The 16887-nt window shown below is 37.0% G+C and overlaps 1 protein-coding gene across 1 annotated transcript; it reads left to right on the top strand.

Moving 5' to 3' along the window:
- The first annotated feature begins 10581 nt into the window (after positions 1 to 10581).
- Positions 10582 to 11187, top strand: LOC149791748 (uncharacterized). The gene has a single exon (XM_089969469.1). The coding sequence runs from the start codon at positions 10582 to 10584 to the stop codon at positions 11185 to 11187; it is 606 nt and encodes a 201-aa protein (XP_089825595.1).
- The last annotated feature ends 5700 nt before the right edge of the window (positions 11188 to 16887 follow it).

The raw sequence follows: 16887 nt of genomic DNA, 5'->3' as shown, positions 1-16887 counted from the left end.
ATATTGTCATCATTGCTAATTTCACATTAAGCCACTTTGAAATCGACATTTCGTGTTTGTCCATAAGAACCGAATACATACATTAGATAGATAGATAGATAGATAGATAGATAGATAGATACATAGATACATACATACATACATAGATACATACATACATAATACATACATACATACATACATACATACATACATACATACATACATACATACATACATACATACATACATACATACATACATGGGGCCCCGAGTGGCCGAGTGGTCTAAAGCGCTGTCCGTTACGGATCACTGCCATCTCACCTCTGTCTGCGTAGGTTCGAGTCTCGGATTCGGCCAATGTGGGTATGTGAGAAAGCTTGCCAGTAGCTTCTCGAGGGTCGGTGGTTCTTTCCGTGGATTTCTCGGGTTCTTCCTCCACCGTTAATACTGGCCGCCATGTATAGCCTATCGTGTGCTGAAAAATGGCGTTAAACCCTACAACCCTACAACAACATACATACATACATACATACATACATACATACATACAAACATACATATATACAGAAATGAATACATACATAGTTTATAATTTTGACAATGTCACTAAATACTGGTTATTTAAAGAATACAACAAGACATAGAACCAACATTAATAACAACATAAATAGACACGGAAACAATGTATGTTTTATTGTGATGAATCAAAACCTTACACAAAGAGCACAGATGTTATTTTGTCAAGAAGACTGACTGTCTTCCCAGAGAAAAATCCCTGTAATAGAAATTTGTGAACATATATATTCTGCAGACTTAACTTTTGCCCAAACCATATCACCTGAATGACAAAGAAAAATGGCGCTACCGATTCCTATGCTATCATGGAGACTATTATCGTCATTTCTCACGCCAGCGTAGATCAAAATCTTCCACAGTCCATTCAAGACAAGGAACGCATGGATCCAGTTCCAAGTGAAAGAAGAAATAGTAACGGTGAAGAATATAACCCAGATACAGGACACTGATACATTCCTGATGACATGTCAAAACCTCCATCATCGTTGAAACGGACCTTATCAAATCTAATTACCTGACCTGATTGTACTCTCACTCCGTGTTGATTCTGGACAGCGCTAATTAAATAAATAAATAAATAAATAATAAACAAAGAAATTGATAGATGACTAACTGACTAAGTAACTACTATTACTACTAATAATAAAAATAACAATGAAAATAATTAATCATGGAACTATCAGCAGAATAACACTATGGTTCCTTTACAGTATCTGCAAAATAAATGAAAATTATCGTGTATATAATATGTTTTAGGACATAGAGAAAAGGTTAAATAGTGCGGTAAATGACTCATGTAGCACTTGAGAACAATATATATATATATATATATATATATATATATATATATATATATATATATATATATATATATATATATATATATATATATATAAAATATATAATCGTCCATGTGTGATAAAAGTTCTTCGATGCAAAACATTTAAATTGCATGAGACGAGCATGCTCTGATTTGTGTAGCCTTTCCTCTAAGATTTTAATACGGTAAGAATGTTTATTTGTTACTTCCTTCGCAACTAACAACGTTTCCTCCAGTAGTTTTATGCGCATGCAGTCTTTATCATATGACTTTAATTTGTTTTCCAGCATCCCGATGCGTTTCATTGATTCTTCCAATTTCTTGAATATCGACTCTCGATGAGAAAACATCCCTTCATGAATTTCCTCTAGTGCTTCAAAATATTTTTTTTTTTGCATTGGTATATTCGTTTATATTTGCTGAACTCCGGTCATTCTCATTTACTATTTCTTATAAAATTCCAAAATTCTGTGCATTGGTTGCAAAGCAGAAACTAAAATATACATGTATAAAATGAAAGCAATACATCCTACATACAAACGCAAATTGATTGGAAGCCAAAGTAAGTGTATTATAAATGTAAGGATAAACTTTATGACCTAATGTGTGGATATAATCTCTGATGAAGTCCTCGATACCACGACCGTTGTGATGACAGTCCAGATGTGATCACGATCGACAACACGTCGGGCACATTATATAGGCTTCGTTAGGGCAGAATCGTGTCAACAATCCTGTCATACTAAACAAATACTTGTGTGGGTGGTAGATAAGACCACATTCCTAAGCCAAGTGGAGAACAAATGTCTAAAGTTAATTAGAAATCATAAAACGTGAAAAAAGAGAAGAAATAGTCTGATTAAAAGTGCGCGTGTATGTATGTATGTATGCTGTTGTTGTTGTTGTTGTTATTATTGTTGTAGGGTTTAAGGCCATTTTTCAGCACACGATAGGCTATACATGGCGGCCAGTATTAATGGTGGAGGAAGAACCCGGGAAAACTCCAGAAAGAACCACCGACCCACGAGAAGCCTCTGGCAAGCTTTCTCACATACCCACATTGGCTGAATCCGTAACGGGGAACGCTTTAGACCACTCGGCATGTATGTATGTATGCATGTATGTATGTTGTTGTTGTTGTAGGGTTTAACGCCATTTTTCAGCACACGATAGGCTATGCGTGGCGGCCAGTATTAATGGTGGAGGAAGAACCCGGGAAAACCCCGGGAAGAACAACCGACCCACGAGAAGCTACTGGCATGCTTTCTCACATATCCACATTTGCCGAATCCTGGACTCGAACCCACGCAAACAGAGGTGAGATGGCAGTGGTCCGTAACGGAGAGCGCTTTAGACCACTCGGCCACTCGGGGTCCCATGTATGTATGTATGTGTGTATGTATGTGTGTGTGTGTGTGTGTGTGTGTGTGTGTGTGTGTGTGTGTGTGTGTGTGTATATATGTATGTATGTATGTTTTTATGTATGTATATATGTACGTATATATGTAGGTAGGGAGGTATATAGGTAGGTAGGTAGGAAGGTAGGTAGGCAGGTATGTGCGTATATATGTGTTTGTAGGTATGTATGTATGTAATAAGTCATGTATGTGTATGAGTGTACGCATGTAGGTAGGTAAGGAAAGACGTATGTATGTATGTATGTATGTATAACAATTATATCAGTATTATCAGACTTGCTCCTGTAGATTCCATGGATAAGACTTCCTGTTTCGTTTCGTGTAGATTTTTTGTTCTCTCTCTAGACCCATCTCCTTCCTCTCTCCCTCCCTCTGTCTGTACGTCTGTCTGTCTCTGTCTGTCTCTCTCTATATATATTTGCTGTGCGTAAGAAAGTTGTTATAATGTGATCTATAGATATGCTTACACTCATATCACTGGCAACTGGCATCATTGCCTGCTTAGGCCTTCAAGACCCCAGTTTATGTTTCAGTTGGTGCGTTTAGATTACGGCCTCAAGCAGAGGGACCCAGTTTGACCCAGTTTCGTGCAAATAGCAACTGAACCACTAAATTTATGAGACTTACTGACAAACAAGAATTTGTTAGTCAATAATAAGATTGATCTTTAGCTGTTGAAACAGCACAGCTGATAGTATAACAACCACAGTTAGAACCGAATACGACGTATAATTTGGAGTTGCTAACCGAGTACGCAAAACTTTTCATGAACTCAATAAGGCCGCCGATGAATTTTGTAGAAAACCGTGATTGTCAGTGTCAAACGTGTTGACATGTACAAGGATCATTGTGATATTGTCTGTGTCAAAGCGTCAGTTACAACCGTGGTTGCAGTTCGCGTTGGAATTGTCACTAGTACACTGTAGATCATATCATGGTCGGTAAGTGCTGCTGGAAAACTTAATATTAACGCGACTTTACATCAGAATAACCAAACGCGCAGTAGTGTCATTGGCGGAGTAAAGCAGTCTAACAAGAATCCAAAAATATATTCATCCAGACTTGATGATTCCCCACTAACAGCAGATAAATTTGGTATTTTAATGGCCTACACGACAATTTCGATCAAGTCAGAAAGCAAATTAAAACCAAAGCAGTATACATGTAGCAACTATGTCAAATTGAACAGAATGTGCTACAATAATGACTAGAAAAATCACTTAAGATATGCTTGCCAAACTTGATCGTGTAATTGACAATGCAACCCAAATGACAACCACGATGGTGTTTGCGAGTACAACACCGCCCTAGTTTTAATTAGTGTTTCTTAATACAAGTATAGCTGGACCAGCGCGTACGTTAGAATTGGCACTTGGTTAATGACGTGTTTTGTACAGTTGGCCAAACATTCTTTCCTTTTTCGATGTCTTCGTGAGCAGAATTTACTGAAATTTTCATGCAAAAACGGACGAAACTCCCCCTTATTATGTTGTCGGAATATCCGATGCCACATGTGAAATCACTGCGATCAAGCACGAATTGCTGAGCCGGATTAAAACTATAATCGGAAGTGAATCTGGCATAGTCATTACCGTTCTTAATACAACATTGTGATAGAATAGCAAATGCAGATTATCTCTTCAACATGGGCCCATTGTCTATCAAGTCTGTGATGGATTGACCTGAGCTGGTTAACATCGTACCTGAAAATCTGCCTTAATTTAAAACACGTATCAAGTACCGGATATAAGGTAAGGAGAGAAATGAAGCGACGAGACTTGCTTATCTATTTGAACATCTGATGAGTGACCTGTTAGACGCATTATTTTTTCATGCAGGTACATATATCGCAGACATATAAATGTATCATAAACGCATTTATCTGCGGTTATTCAAATATATGAAATCTGTCCTATATAATTCTCAATCAGAAAATTGTTTTATTATATTCATCATTTTAATAGAAACTGAGTGTACATTCATTCTTACAAATTATTTTAAATGAGGATTAAACAACGGTACAACAATTTAGGAAAATGTATTTAATACACTGTCTGTCATTCTTTCTCTCTCTCTCTGAGGATGTGTATGTAAACATTCTTTGCATTGTGATAATTCATTCGTCTCTTCAGTCACTTATGTATCAATGTATATACGAGCATTATGTATTGCACTTACTGCGTTATCTTAAATATATAAAAAAAATCCTACATTCTGTTCTGTTCTTTCATCCGTTCTGTTCGGTATACATTTGCGTATACTGACTCTCGCAATAACTGTATGTTTGAATAATTTATTGAAACGTTTCGAAGGATGAGTTTACTTTGTTTATGCAGTACTGGACCAGAAACTGACAATAAATACTTGATTGAAAACTGAAACTTAAGGACGATGTCATGTTAAAGATACAAGGCGGAACAGCGGACGGATAACAAAATACGCTACGATTTGAAGGAAGAACGCTGTACAAATTATTCAAAGAATCGAAGGCATGGTCTCTCTCTATCTTTGTTGTTGTCACCATCTTTCCTATTATTTCCCTAGTAATATGTTTATCTCTCTCTCTCTCTCTGGAATTTTTGTTTTCCCCAAGTTGTATTATCTACTACGAGTAATTGAGTATTGTAAATGACAGCTGAATCTGCAGCGAATCCATTCTGCATTTACACATATTTTTGTTGAAAAGTTCCAGCACAACGTCAAAGACGAAATCATTTTGATCGTAATATGCCATATATGGTTTAAGCAAATGTTACAAATGTATAATCCGTTTCTACTCAGACGGCATCAGCGTAGTTAAGAAAATCTCAAATCAAATACCGTGTTTCAAAATTTCAATACAGGGTACTTTCAAAATGCACCATCAGTATATAGCGCAAGTTTCAATTGCACCTCCATTAGAACATAACGCGTCGAAATGGCTTTTGCAAGAAAGCGTTCTCGTACCGAAATGTGATTATATCCATTTATATGGTTGAATTTCATACTTAAATGTGCCCTTCAATTTAATAAAAAGGAAATTAATTCAATAATTTTAAAATGTTCGTTAATGGGCTTTGGTTCACAATGGAGATCGTTCTTGATGTCCAAAAAAGGGAAACTTAGTTGCTTTTAACTGCTATCCAATATGATAGATGAGAGTATGACTTTCTTAATAGCTTGAATGTTACAGACAGATATGAGTGCAATAGGAATTTACGACTATGAAGTGAATGTTACAATTATCATTTATTTGCTATACGTTTAGCCAACATCCCCAATCACTGTCAGAGGACTGTTAGCATATTTCGAAGACTTTGTTGTATTTAAGTTATGATCGCTCTTCCTTCTATCCAGACTCAGTTTCTATGTGGTTTTATTATAGAAGAGATGTTTGCTTGTTATTCAAATGTATCATTAGTTTAGTTATAAACATTTTTGGCACGATCAAGGGAGTTTTTAATTTTTTATATTTGTTTGCTTTCTCTTGCGGCAATGCTTTAGACCTCATAAATTGTTACGTACATTTATTTTCCTCTTTCAGGTAAAGCATTCACTCATAAGGTCGTAATTAATAATGAACAGACAGTCACATTTGATGATTGTATTGATTATAATGGCAACATGGAAATATGCAGCAACGAGAGGAGGCTCAGTCCGATGATAACTTACAATAAACATTCAGAATTAGTACTAAGTTCATATACCTCTGATGAGAAGTTAAGGATTAATTTTGTATTAACATGCATGCCCGTTCACTGTCATTTTAGTCTTTTTGATCAGCTCAGAAAATATTGTAGTGTATATACGATTTGAAAGGCTATAAACTAAGTCTTGTATTGTCACAATATATACCAGATTATATTTATTATTTCATATAAAGCATTGAATTGTGCAATAATTGACTGTAAGCTACTTTCTATTTACTTGCCAAGTTAGCTGAATGCTAAATTCTAAAACCAATGCTTATATTTATGTAACCTTGGTCCAGGTGCATACATAACACTGACGTATTAGTCAGACATAAAACTTAATCACTCTCTCAATAAACCAGCTTTATGTTGTGTCTAAAATGATTTAAATAAAGATGACAGGAGGCCATGTAATGCATGGCCTGGATTGCTGTTGCCATTAAACAATGTGGCTCTTTTGCAGAAAAGATGCCAAAAACACTACACGAGTCATACGTGCAGAAAAGAAACCATTATGTCTATCTTTAGTCAGTGGTTTCTGTGATACAAAGAACATAGCTCATGTTAAATTTCTCAAATTCAAGCAATGCATAGAAGTATACTTTAAACGGGAAACAGCAGCAAGTGAAAACAAGAAACTCGTATATGCATATAGCTAATCTGTTTTATCGTTTCTAGTTTTGTCTATATCTTGGAGGTCAGTTGTATACGGTTATATCTGCTGCTTAATGGGAGGAAAATAACCAGTGAATGTTTTGCCGAAATTTCAAGTTTCCATTGTGTCAGCATCTAAAAAGTTCACGTGTTTAGATTATGAAGTGTTGCAAGTTTGAAATGCAAGTGAATTCTGAATAATATGTAACAACTATATATATCTTTGATTCAGCAAGTAGTGGATGCTGAATACGTTTCCTACCAGGCTGCATTGACTGTCGGAGTGGCCAATTTCTCTTGATGTATTGGGAATCTCTCGCACGACTATCCCATTCACTGAGAAAACAGCAGTACTTTGTGTATTTAGTCTGCAGGCAAAGCAAGAGAGCGAGAACCTTCAAATCTGATTCAGCTTATGAGTCTGATGCATCAGGAACCACAGTCCTTCTGTGTGAGATAATGGGCGTATTGCTGATTACATTTTTGGATAATGCACATTCCAGTGTTTCTTTTTTCACACCATTCCCATCTGGAGGCACCATGTAGCAGTAATAAATGTTGATATGATACGTTGGCTCTCACCAAATCATTGGCACTGCAAAAGGCATCTAATTCATATTTACTGTTCAACCACTGGCGACGATTTGTTGCACAAGTGTTGCATCATATGTGGGACACACCTCTTGTCCTGTTCTCCAATTTTTCAGCCAGATAGAGGTGATAGGCTTTTGTAGCCATAGTGGTTATACTGCACTTTTGTAATGCAAAAGTCACTTCACCACAAACATGGCAAACATAACTTGCATTGTTCACAGAAATACCAGCCATCTCTGCTCACTTTGGCTAAGCAGAAATGTATACCTTTGCAAAATCAAACATTGACAAATAAGAGAGCAATACACTGTATGATTTCTAGAGATGATATAGGGCAATGTGTTCAACAGAGTGGTGTGAGATTAGTTATGATTGCATAATCCATGACTTCTATGAATACCATGATGCTATTCATATCATGTATCATACAATACCAGCTTCTGATTACATCATTCATTGTTTTGCCTAAAAAGCAAGTACTGTCCAAACCCAGTCATAAATTGATTCATAGATCCAGCAAAGTTGTATTTTAGTCATTTCTGGTTTAAACTGAGATGCCTTCACTTTATAACTCACTTATCCTCACTTATCCTCCGCCATTCCCATGTCAAGAGTCGTATATACTGACCCAATATATCTTTACAACTCGAGCCAATTAACAATTTTAAGCATCATTTTCAATCTCAGTGACCCAGAATAAGTAAAGCTTGACAGCATTTTTTCGGAAGAAATTTGGCTTTAGAACAGTGTTATCAATCATAATAGAAAATAACTTCGTTGAACAAGCCTAGGAGATAATTAATTGATTATGAAATGCCATATTTGATTGTGCACGAAGGGAGAATACTCGGAAGCACTTCGTGCAGACTAGCTCCCTCCACTTGCTGTTTTGGAGAAGAAAACCAAGGATTCTCTATTTTATTTAATAAAATACTGTTAGATTGGATATACATACATGGCATGGATCAAGATATGAAACCGCAATATACCCATATACTGGTGGAAAAGTTCATTCTCGCATTTGGACTGACTTTGCTTTCTACAAAGCAAAGATGAGACCAATGATGAAAAAATATTATATACTGTATGTCTAAGGTCATATTAAAACTCTGCAGATTGAAGTATGCAAACTTATGCACCTATTTTGATTGAAATCAACGACAGTATACATTTTATTGTTTAACATTTTCGGTAAAAACGCACTTCAGTATGTAATGTCAAATCATTATTTTACTTCTTCTCTTAAATTGCAAGCAAAACGTGAAGGTTAGTATAAACCCTGTGTAAACGGTAAGCTATAGGACTTCCTATCCTCTATAGTCCATCTCAATTAATTATTCATCTCATTACTTACAAGTTTAAAACCCTACAATACTCCACAGGCGCAAACTTTTATAGTTTTCAAAAATATATCACGATTACATGATTTTGCTGTTAAATTGCTGAGATAATACATTTAAACAATGTTTTGTGATTTGTTTTAGTTTAAACTAATATCCTTTGATTATAGTGTTAGTAAATAAGGAGAAACAAGAAAAGCCTATCCTTCTGTACTGTAAATGGGAATTGCAAAAGTTTTTCAGTTAGACATAACTGATCAGCCATAGAAAAATGATTTCTTGTAACAATAAAAAAATAATGTTTTAGCAGGTTGAAGTAAAAATATATTAAAAGAGATTCATCCTGTAAGATATAAAAAATAAAAATAATGGAACCTGGACCAGAAAGTGAGGCGGACGCAGCGCAACTCTTCCTCACTGTAATCCAACTCACGCGCATGACAATTATGTCATCACTTGTGCCCAAGTCCTGCGGCGATGGGCGAGCTGCGATGCGGCGGCTCGGGCCATATGGTAGTCTTCCATTGACCTGAAGCAGAAATGGATGTCGGCGACTAAGCAGACCTCTTCAGGATGGTGCTGCTTACCTCTATAGCCTGGCTAGTGGCTCGAAAAGGTGCCCTAAAAATGACATGATTCACCTACCCAAACCAGCTAACCGGAGCTGGAGGGAATCCCATTCTTGCGGTAGAAACTCAAAGAAAACTCTAAAGGTTCCACTCACTCTTAATGCATGGAACATATGCATTCTACTGGATCGTGCAGAGGCTGACAGACCGGAAAGAAGAATCGCCCTGATTGCAATAGAGCTTGCTCGCTACAAGAGAGAAATAGCAGCCCTGAGTTAAACTCGCATCTGCTCTTGAGGATGTGCTCAGCATATGATCTCCTGGTCGCCAAACACCGTCTTCCGTCTGCCTAACCGTAATAAAACAACTTGGATGCACCCAAGATCTCAGCATTGGTACCAGATCTACTACATCTTAGTCCGTAGGAATGACAGGCAGGATGTCCGTGTGACCAAGACCATGTGTGGTGCTGATTGCTGGACAGAACACAGGCTACTGATTTCCAAGATGAATCTTAGAATTCAACCTACCAGAGGTCCACAGGGAATTCAAGTCCCAAAACGACTCAACGTAACCAGGCTTCAAGTTTGCAAAACTGAGCAAACTCTGTCGAAAGCTCTGACAAGCCAGCTAGAAACCACTGACTCTAATACTAATAACGTAGGAAAATGCTGTGTGGCCTTCAAACATCTAGTGTACTCAACGTCGTCTGAAACTCTTGGCGTCACTGCGCGAAAGCACCAAGACTGGTTGGACGAGAACTGTGAAGAAATACAGTCCCTGCTAGATGAGAAGCATCGTCTCCATCGTGCATATAACATCGACCCCAAGTCGTCTACAAAGAAAGATGAAGTCAGCAGAGTCCGCCAAGCTGTGCAGAAGAAACTGAGGGTAATGTAGGACACATCGCTGAGCCGAAAGGCTGGTGATGTTCAGTCCTTTGCCGACAAACACGACATGAAGAATTTCTATAGTACTCCTCGTGATGTTTATGGCCCAGTAACATCAAGCACAGCTCCACTTATGAGCTCCGCTGTCAGCACTCTCATAACCGAGAAGGAGAAGATACCGGATAGCTGGGTGGAACACTTTGACGGTATCCTCAAAAGACGCTTTTCCATCAACGATGGAGCGATCATCCGTAGACCCCAGGTGAAGATCAACGATAGATTGGCTGACCCTCCAAAGCTGCTGAAAACCCATAGGGTCATTGAGCTCCTGTCTAGTGGGAAAGCTCCAAGAGCGGACTCCATCCCAGCCGAGATCTACAAGTCTGGCGGGCCTAAGCTAGTGGAAACACTAACGGAGATGTTCCCTGGGATGTGGAAGATGAAACGCATTTACAAACGCAAAGGCAATCGCCAATGTTACGACAGCCATAGAGGAATCTCTCTACTCTGCATCGCGGGCAAAGTCCTCACCAGGCTACTGCTGAACAGACTCACAGAACACCTTGATCATGGCTGCTGCCAGAAAGTCAACGTGGCTTCAGAAAGTGCACCCCTAGTGGATGCATACATGTTTCAGGTGTTGTTTCAAAAGTCAAAATTTTTGACTGCATAGTTATACGAAACATTCAGGAAAAAAAGGAAAAAGAAAATTAAGTGAGTGTTTATCAAGCATTTGTACTAAGTTACAGTTAAAAGACTTTAATAGTAATCCTGTTATTCCTATCAGTTAATATAAATTACAATGTAAAATTTCTACTGTGCTCTTTTAAAGCCCTATGGTAAATACACTCATATATCTCAATCTAAACGTAAATATATGAATACAAGTATGAATACGATGGGTAAGAACATATAATAGGTTCATACAAGTACAAAATGTGTTTCTAATTAACATATAACACCGATTATTCACTTTTAAAATAAAGTATTGATTAAAACTAATGTCAAATACATACCAAGAAAGAAAGGACATAAATAAAATTAAAATAAGATAGCATATATATATATATATATATATATATATATATATATATATATATATATATATATATATATATATATATAGTTTATTGCTTTGTTCCCACTTGTCTCCATGGTATAGCAGTGTTAGTGACCAACTTTGCACTGCTAAAAGAGACCGCCGTAAAGCTGAAAGGCTTTGGCTATCCACCAGACTCAAGTCATGTGAACTTGATCCAATTCCAGCATCACTACTGCTTGAGTGCTTAGATCCAGCATTACCTTCACTAACTGATGTTATTAATACCTCTCTCTCATCAGGGGAATTCTCATCATTTTTCAAAACTGTCATTGTAAAGCCTCTGCTAAAGAAGCCAACACTAGACCATAACGATTTAAAGAATTACCGCCCAGTTTCTAATCTCCCATTCATATCAAAAATCGTAGAAAAGGTTGTTCTATCCAACTTATATCGCATCTGAATTCCACGGTACTGAAACTACTCTTCTAAAAGTAATTAATGACATTCTCTCTGCTTTGGATAGCGGAAAGATTACAGTCCTCATTCTCCTTGATTTGTCTGCAGCATTTGACACAATAGACCATGATGTATTACTTCACCGTCTCCAGTATGTAATTGGCATTCATGTTACACCCTTACTGTGGTTCAAGTCCTACTTGGTCAACAGTACACAAATTGTGTCCGCAAATGGAATACACTCCAGCCTAGTTCATCTATGTTGTGGTGTTCCACAGGGGTCTGTTCTTGGACCTGTTCTCTTTATTATGTACATTCAGCCGCTCCCAAGTGTCATAGATCATCATCCAGTGTCTCACCAATTGTACGCTGATGACACCCAAATACACAAATCTAGCCACGCAACTGAAGTTAATGATACCATTAATAGGTGTAGAGAGGTGTATTTCTGATGTGAAATCATGGATGACATGTAACAAGCTGCAGATGAATGATAATAAAACTGAGGCCATTATGATTACAACACAAATACATTCTCATTCACATCATTTGCCCCAAACAACAAATAGCAGCAATACCAACATTACATTCACACAATCAGTACGAAACCTAGGTGTTACTCTGGACAGTACTCTCACATTGCACCAACATGTCATGAACATATGCACGGCGGCATATCTTGAGTTGAGACGCATCAGCTCCATTCGTAAATATCTTTCAGCTGATGCCACTAAGACACTTGTGTGTTCATTAGTACTTTCAAGACTGGACTAATGTACTAAATTCTGTCTGGTTCATCTCAATATCTACTCGAAAAACTTCAAAAAGTTCAAAACACAGCTGCTCGGCTCATACTTAGAGTACTACAATCAGAGCACACCTCCCCGCTGCTCTGTACCCTATACAGGCTGTCCATTCGATCCAGAATCAAATACAAAATTTGTTCTCTGTTTTACGTTTCACTGACGGACTTCTTTCCAACATACCTATCCGACCTCACCCATGTGTACACACCAGCAAGATACTTACGATCCTCTTTGAAAACAAAGTCATATGGACAGCGTTCTTTTGCATACCAGGGCCCAACAACGTAGAATGAATTGCCCACTGAACCTAGACACAAAACGCACTTATTTTCGACTGCAAGAACAAACTTAAAGACCTAATAATGTTTCCTACCTTAAATATTCTCAGCATGTTTGTCTTTTCTTTTTCCTCTATGTTTTCTAATTTCATGGTATTTGTGTTTGTAATCATCTCATTATATATGTTTTTAATCTTATAGGTGTTGTCTAATGTTGTAAAGCGCCTAGCGCTTCTAAAGATTAGGCGCTATACAAAGTCTTCATTATTATTATTATTATTATTATTAAAAGAAGAAGTCACTTCTCCCTAAAATTCAAATCAAGCAGTATGTGTCCTCATATGAATCATTAAATATCCACTCTGACAAAACTTGTTATTAAATGCTTCACACATAAACGGTTCATCTCCCGATTCCGGTTTCTACTTTTACTAACCTTTCCATCATGTACTTAACACTGAAATGATTTTTCTCCAGCACGTGTCTTCATGTGCTGCTCCAGAGCTGCAGTGTTGATAATCGTTTTATCACACACTTCACACTTTAATAGTTTTTTCTAGTAGGTCTCATCATGTGCTCAGTGAATGTTACACTGAGACTAAACCTTTGATGACATAATTTGCACTTACATGAGTTTGTATCAGGACGTATCCTCAAATATTCCACTCAAGCTAAATATTTTATTAAATTCATATTTAAATGGTTTTTCACAGTATATATCTCATGTGCTGATTCAGACTTCCACTATGAACATGTTGACATACGTCACAGTTAAATAATTATGTCCCCCCCAAAACTGCCTACCCTTCTTCACATGATATTCACACGTGAGATCTCACTCAGGTTAGTGTCATGTGCATTTTAACATGCAAATTAGGTAGAAAGTGCGCGAGAAATAGATTTAAAAATATGAAAATCACGTGAGCAGGAGTTGTTAATATAAACTCACGTGAGCACGATCTTGCTCACGTGAGCTTTCCTCCTCATGTGAGCAAGCCTGCAGATGTAAATGGCCATGTCTGAAAATGAACCCTCGAATTATGAGTCGAATGCACTACCAATTGAGCTACCATAGATTTCACCCCTGTGGCAGAATGCTGCGAAAGAAAAGCGGGTGGGAAATAGTAATCCAACAGTGCCTTCATAGTCTTACTGTCACCTTTTTGCATTTGTTTCCTGATGAGTGCCAACTTTGTTGCATTTATAAAATAAATTGCGGCGCTCAGCAAGTTTAATCTGTAAAAAAGAACATCAGAGTTTAGTATAACCACTCATTTTTATCCGTGTAGAATGCATTTGATGGGTGCCATTTTGACTGATGAAAGAGTGCCTAAAACACTTATTAAGAAAAGTACAAATTTCAGAAGCAGCAGCAACAGCAGCAGCAACAAAAACAACAGCCACAGGAGCCAGAAAGATGCTTTGTGGACTGTAGAGTGGACACCAAAGAGTTTCCTGTCTGAAAAAATCTAGAAAAGACATACTACTATTTTGATAAAATGGTGTATTTGTGTGTTGGTCTGTGAGTATGATTGTAAGTCAAAAGTGTGCCTATAAACATTTCGTAAATGAGATAACATGATCAGTGAAATGTGTTCCAGTATGTTGTTTTTACCGTAAGCTCGATTCTTTGAAAAAAAACCAATGGTTTATGAAATCTGTAACATGCCCGTAACAGCCTTTGTGGCAACTGGCAAGTGTGTAATGGTAACCATCTTGCAGGTTTTATAAATGAATCCTGATAAATCTGACTTGTGTCTTTTAAAGAAAATGAATAGAACAATGAGAATAATTATTGCAGACTGATGTTAAATACTGAATGTGATTTAGCAGCTGTATCATATGAATGTGCTTTTGCAATTGTAGGAATACAATTATATACCAATGGTCTTTTATGTTAATACGTAAACTACTCCTTTATTACTTAAACCACAAATTCATTGAAATATACGTTTCCCTCTCCTTCTTGAAAGAAATGTGAGAAATCACATTCTTCCATATCCATTCTCTTGGCTACATTTTTACCCATGTTGGTGGCATTTAGTGGAGACAAGGAGTGGGACAATGACATTGGGTGACTCAAGTTTTGAGAATGAACTGGAATCATTAAGCACTGGGATGCCTGCATAGAAGACAGTTACAGTATGCCTGCACTAAAGGCAGCAACTGCTGGGATGAATACACAGAAGAACGTAATGACTGCTGGCAAGCCTGCATCGGGGACCATGAATACTGGGACGTCTGCTGCACACGTTAATCTTGACTGGCCAGAAATGTGTCTGGAATTGGGCATGAACTATTATTTGCAGATGGATACTGGTCTACGGCCTGATGTTCCCTCTATCATGTATCTATTAAAGTTATCAACTGGCCGACCAGCAATGGTGCCTGATCTGAAAATGAAACCGTATATAATGATCGTTTACCTACTGGGCATAAGAAAAACAAAAGTTGATCATCAATGTTTTGTAAAATAGGGTCTGATTCAGTAATATTTCAATTAAAGTGTTTTTGTTTTTGTAATGATAGGCATGTTTATTTGCATACCGGGTATATAAGTTACCATGGCTGGAATTACTTGCTAGCTAAAGTGATGGTGGAAAATGACTTTAGTTGACACAGATTTTGAATGAATGGAATCAAAGAGAACGCACAACAAATCAAATTAGATAAGTATGTTTTGAGGTATAATATGTACAGGTCCAACAATAGAAAGAACACACATACTTGCATGAGTGTTGTGGAATACTGAAAAGAATACATCCATTTCATTATATGGTCATGGACATCTTAATGCCATATGGTGTTTCAATTACCTTTACCCTTCAAAGCATTACTGGTTTTCTATAGCCGTTCATTTTGTTTTACAAGGTGTTTTATTGTCTCTACACAGAAATGTTATTGCAGCCATAATAAACTGAGCTCAAAATAAATTTTTGAAAGCAGTGAAGTAAAACTGAAATGTAAAATTCAGTATATATACATACATACACTTAATATGTTATAATTTGGGTTATCCTAACTACCATAACATTAAATGGCTCTGGAAATAAATGGCAAGAAATATCCATTATAATTAATTATGTAGTCCTTAGATTATGGAAGTTATAAAGTAAATATATCAAACATGGTTAAAAGATATATACAGTAAAACATGTAGGTGAAAAACAAAACATATAATCTTCAAAATATGGGTAATTATTTTAACAATCAACAGACGAGTCTATTTGAAAAAAGCCAACATTTTCTCTGCCAACACATTATTCAAAATGAATTTCATCAAAGTTTCATTATCTAAACAAACATGTACACAAGTACATATGAGATAATACCCACATGCATTGAAACATTCGGCATCTCCAAGCTTATACCATCATTGGAAGAAAAACTGCTTAATTGTGATGGATATATATTAAAGGCAACTTCCAGTGATTTTCTGGTTGATCTTTTCTGTGTCAGACCAGTTTGCATAGATGTTGCAGACTTGGATAAATGTCTTGGAGATGTCCGCCTCTGCCGCATCTGTAATGGTGACGGTTTTTCACGTAATGATAAGGATATGGGGGATTTTATTCTTGGTGTTCTTGGTGCTCTGGGATTGTGAAGACTCTTGGAATGGTGGTGAGTAGTGAACCTAGTGTTTCTGCAGTACTTGCAATTGTCCCCTTGTTCTCTGCCTATAGAAATTGATTGTTTTATGTGAACTATTGTTTCATCTTAACATTAAATATGATCCTTTAATAGACAACATACAAATGCAAAATAGGAAAATGGAACATTTACGTGATCCA

The sequence above is a fragment of the Sinohyriopsis cumingii genome, chromosome 9, assembly GCF_028554795.1.
Source record: "Sinohyriopsis cumingii isolate HCF-2022 chromosome 9, ASM2855479v2, whole genome shotgun sequence".
Taxonomy (NCBI): domain Eukaryota; kingdom Metazoa; phylum Mollusca; class Bivalvia; order Unionida; family Unionidae; genus Sinohyriopsis; species Sinohyriopsis cumingii.
This window is presented reverse-complemented; position numbering and strand designations above follow the sequence as displayed.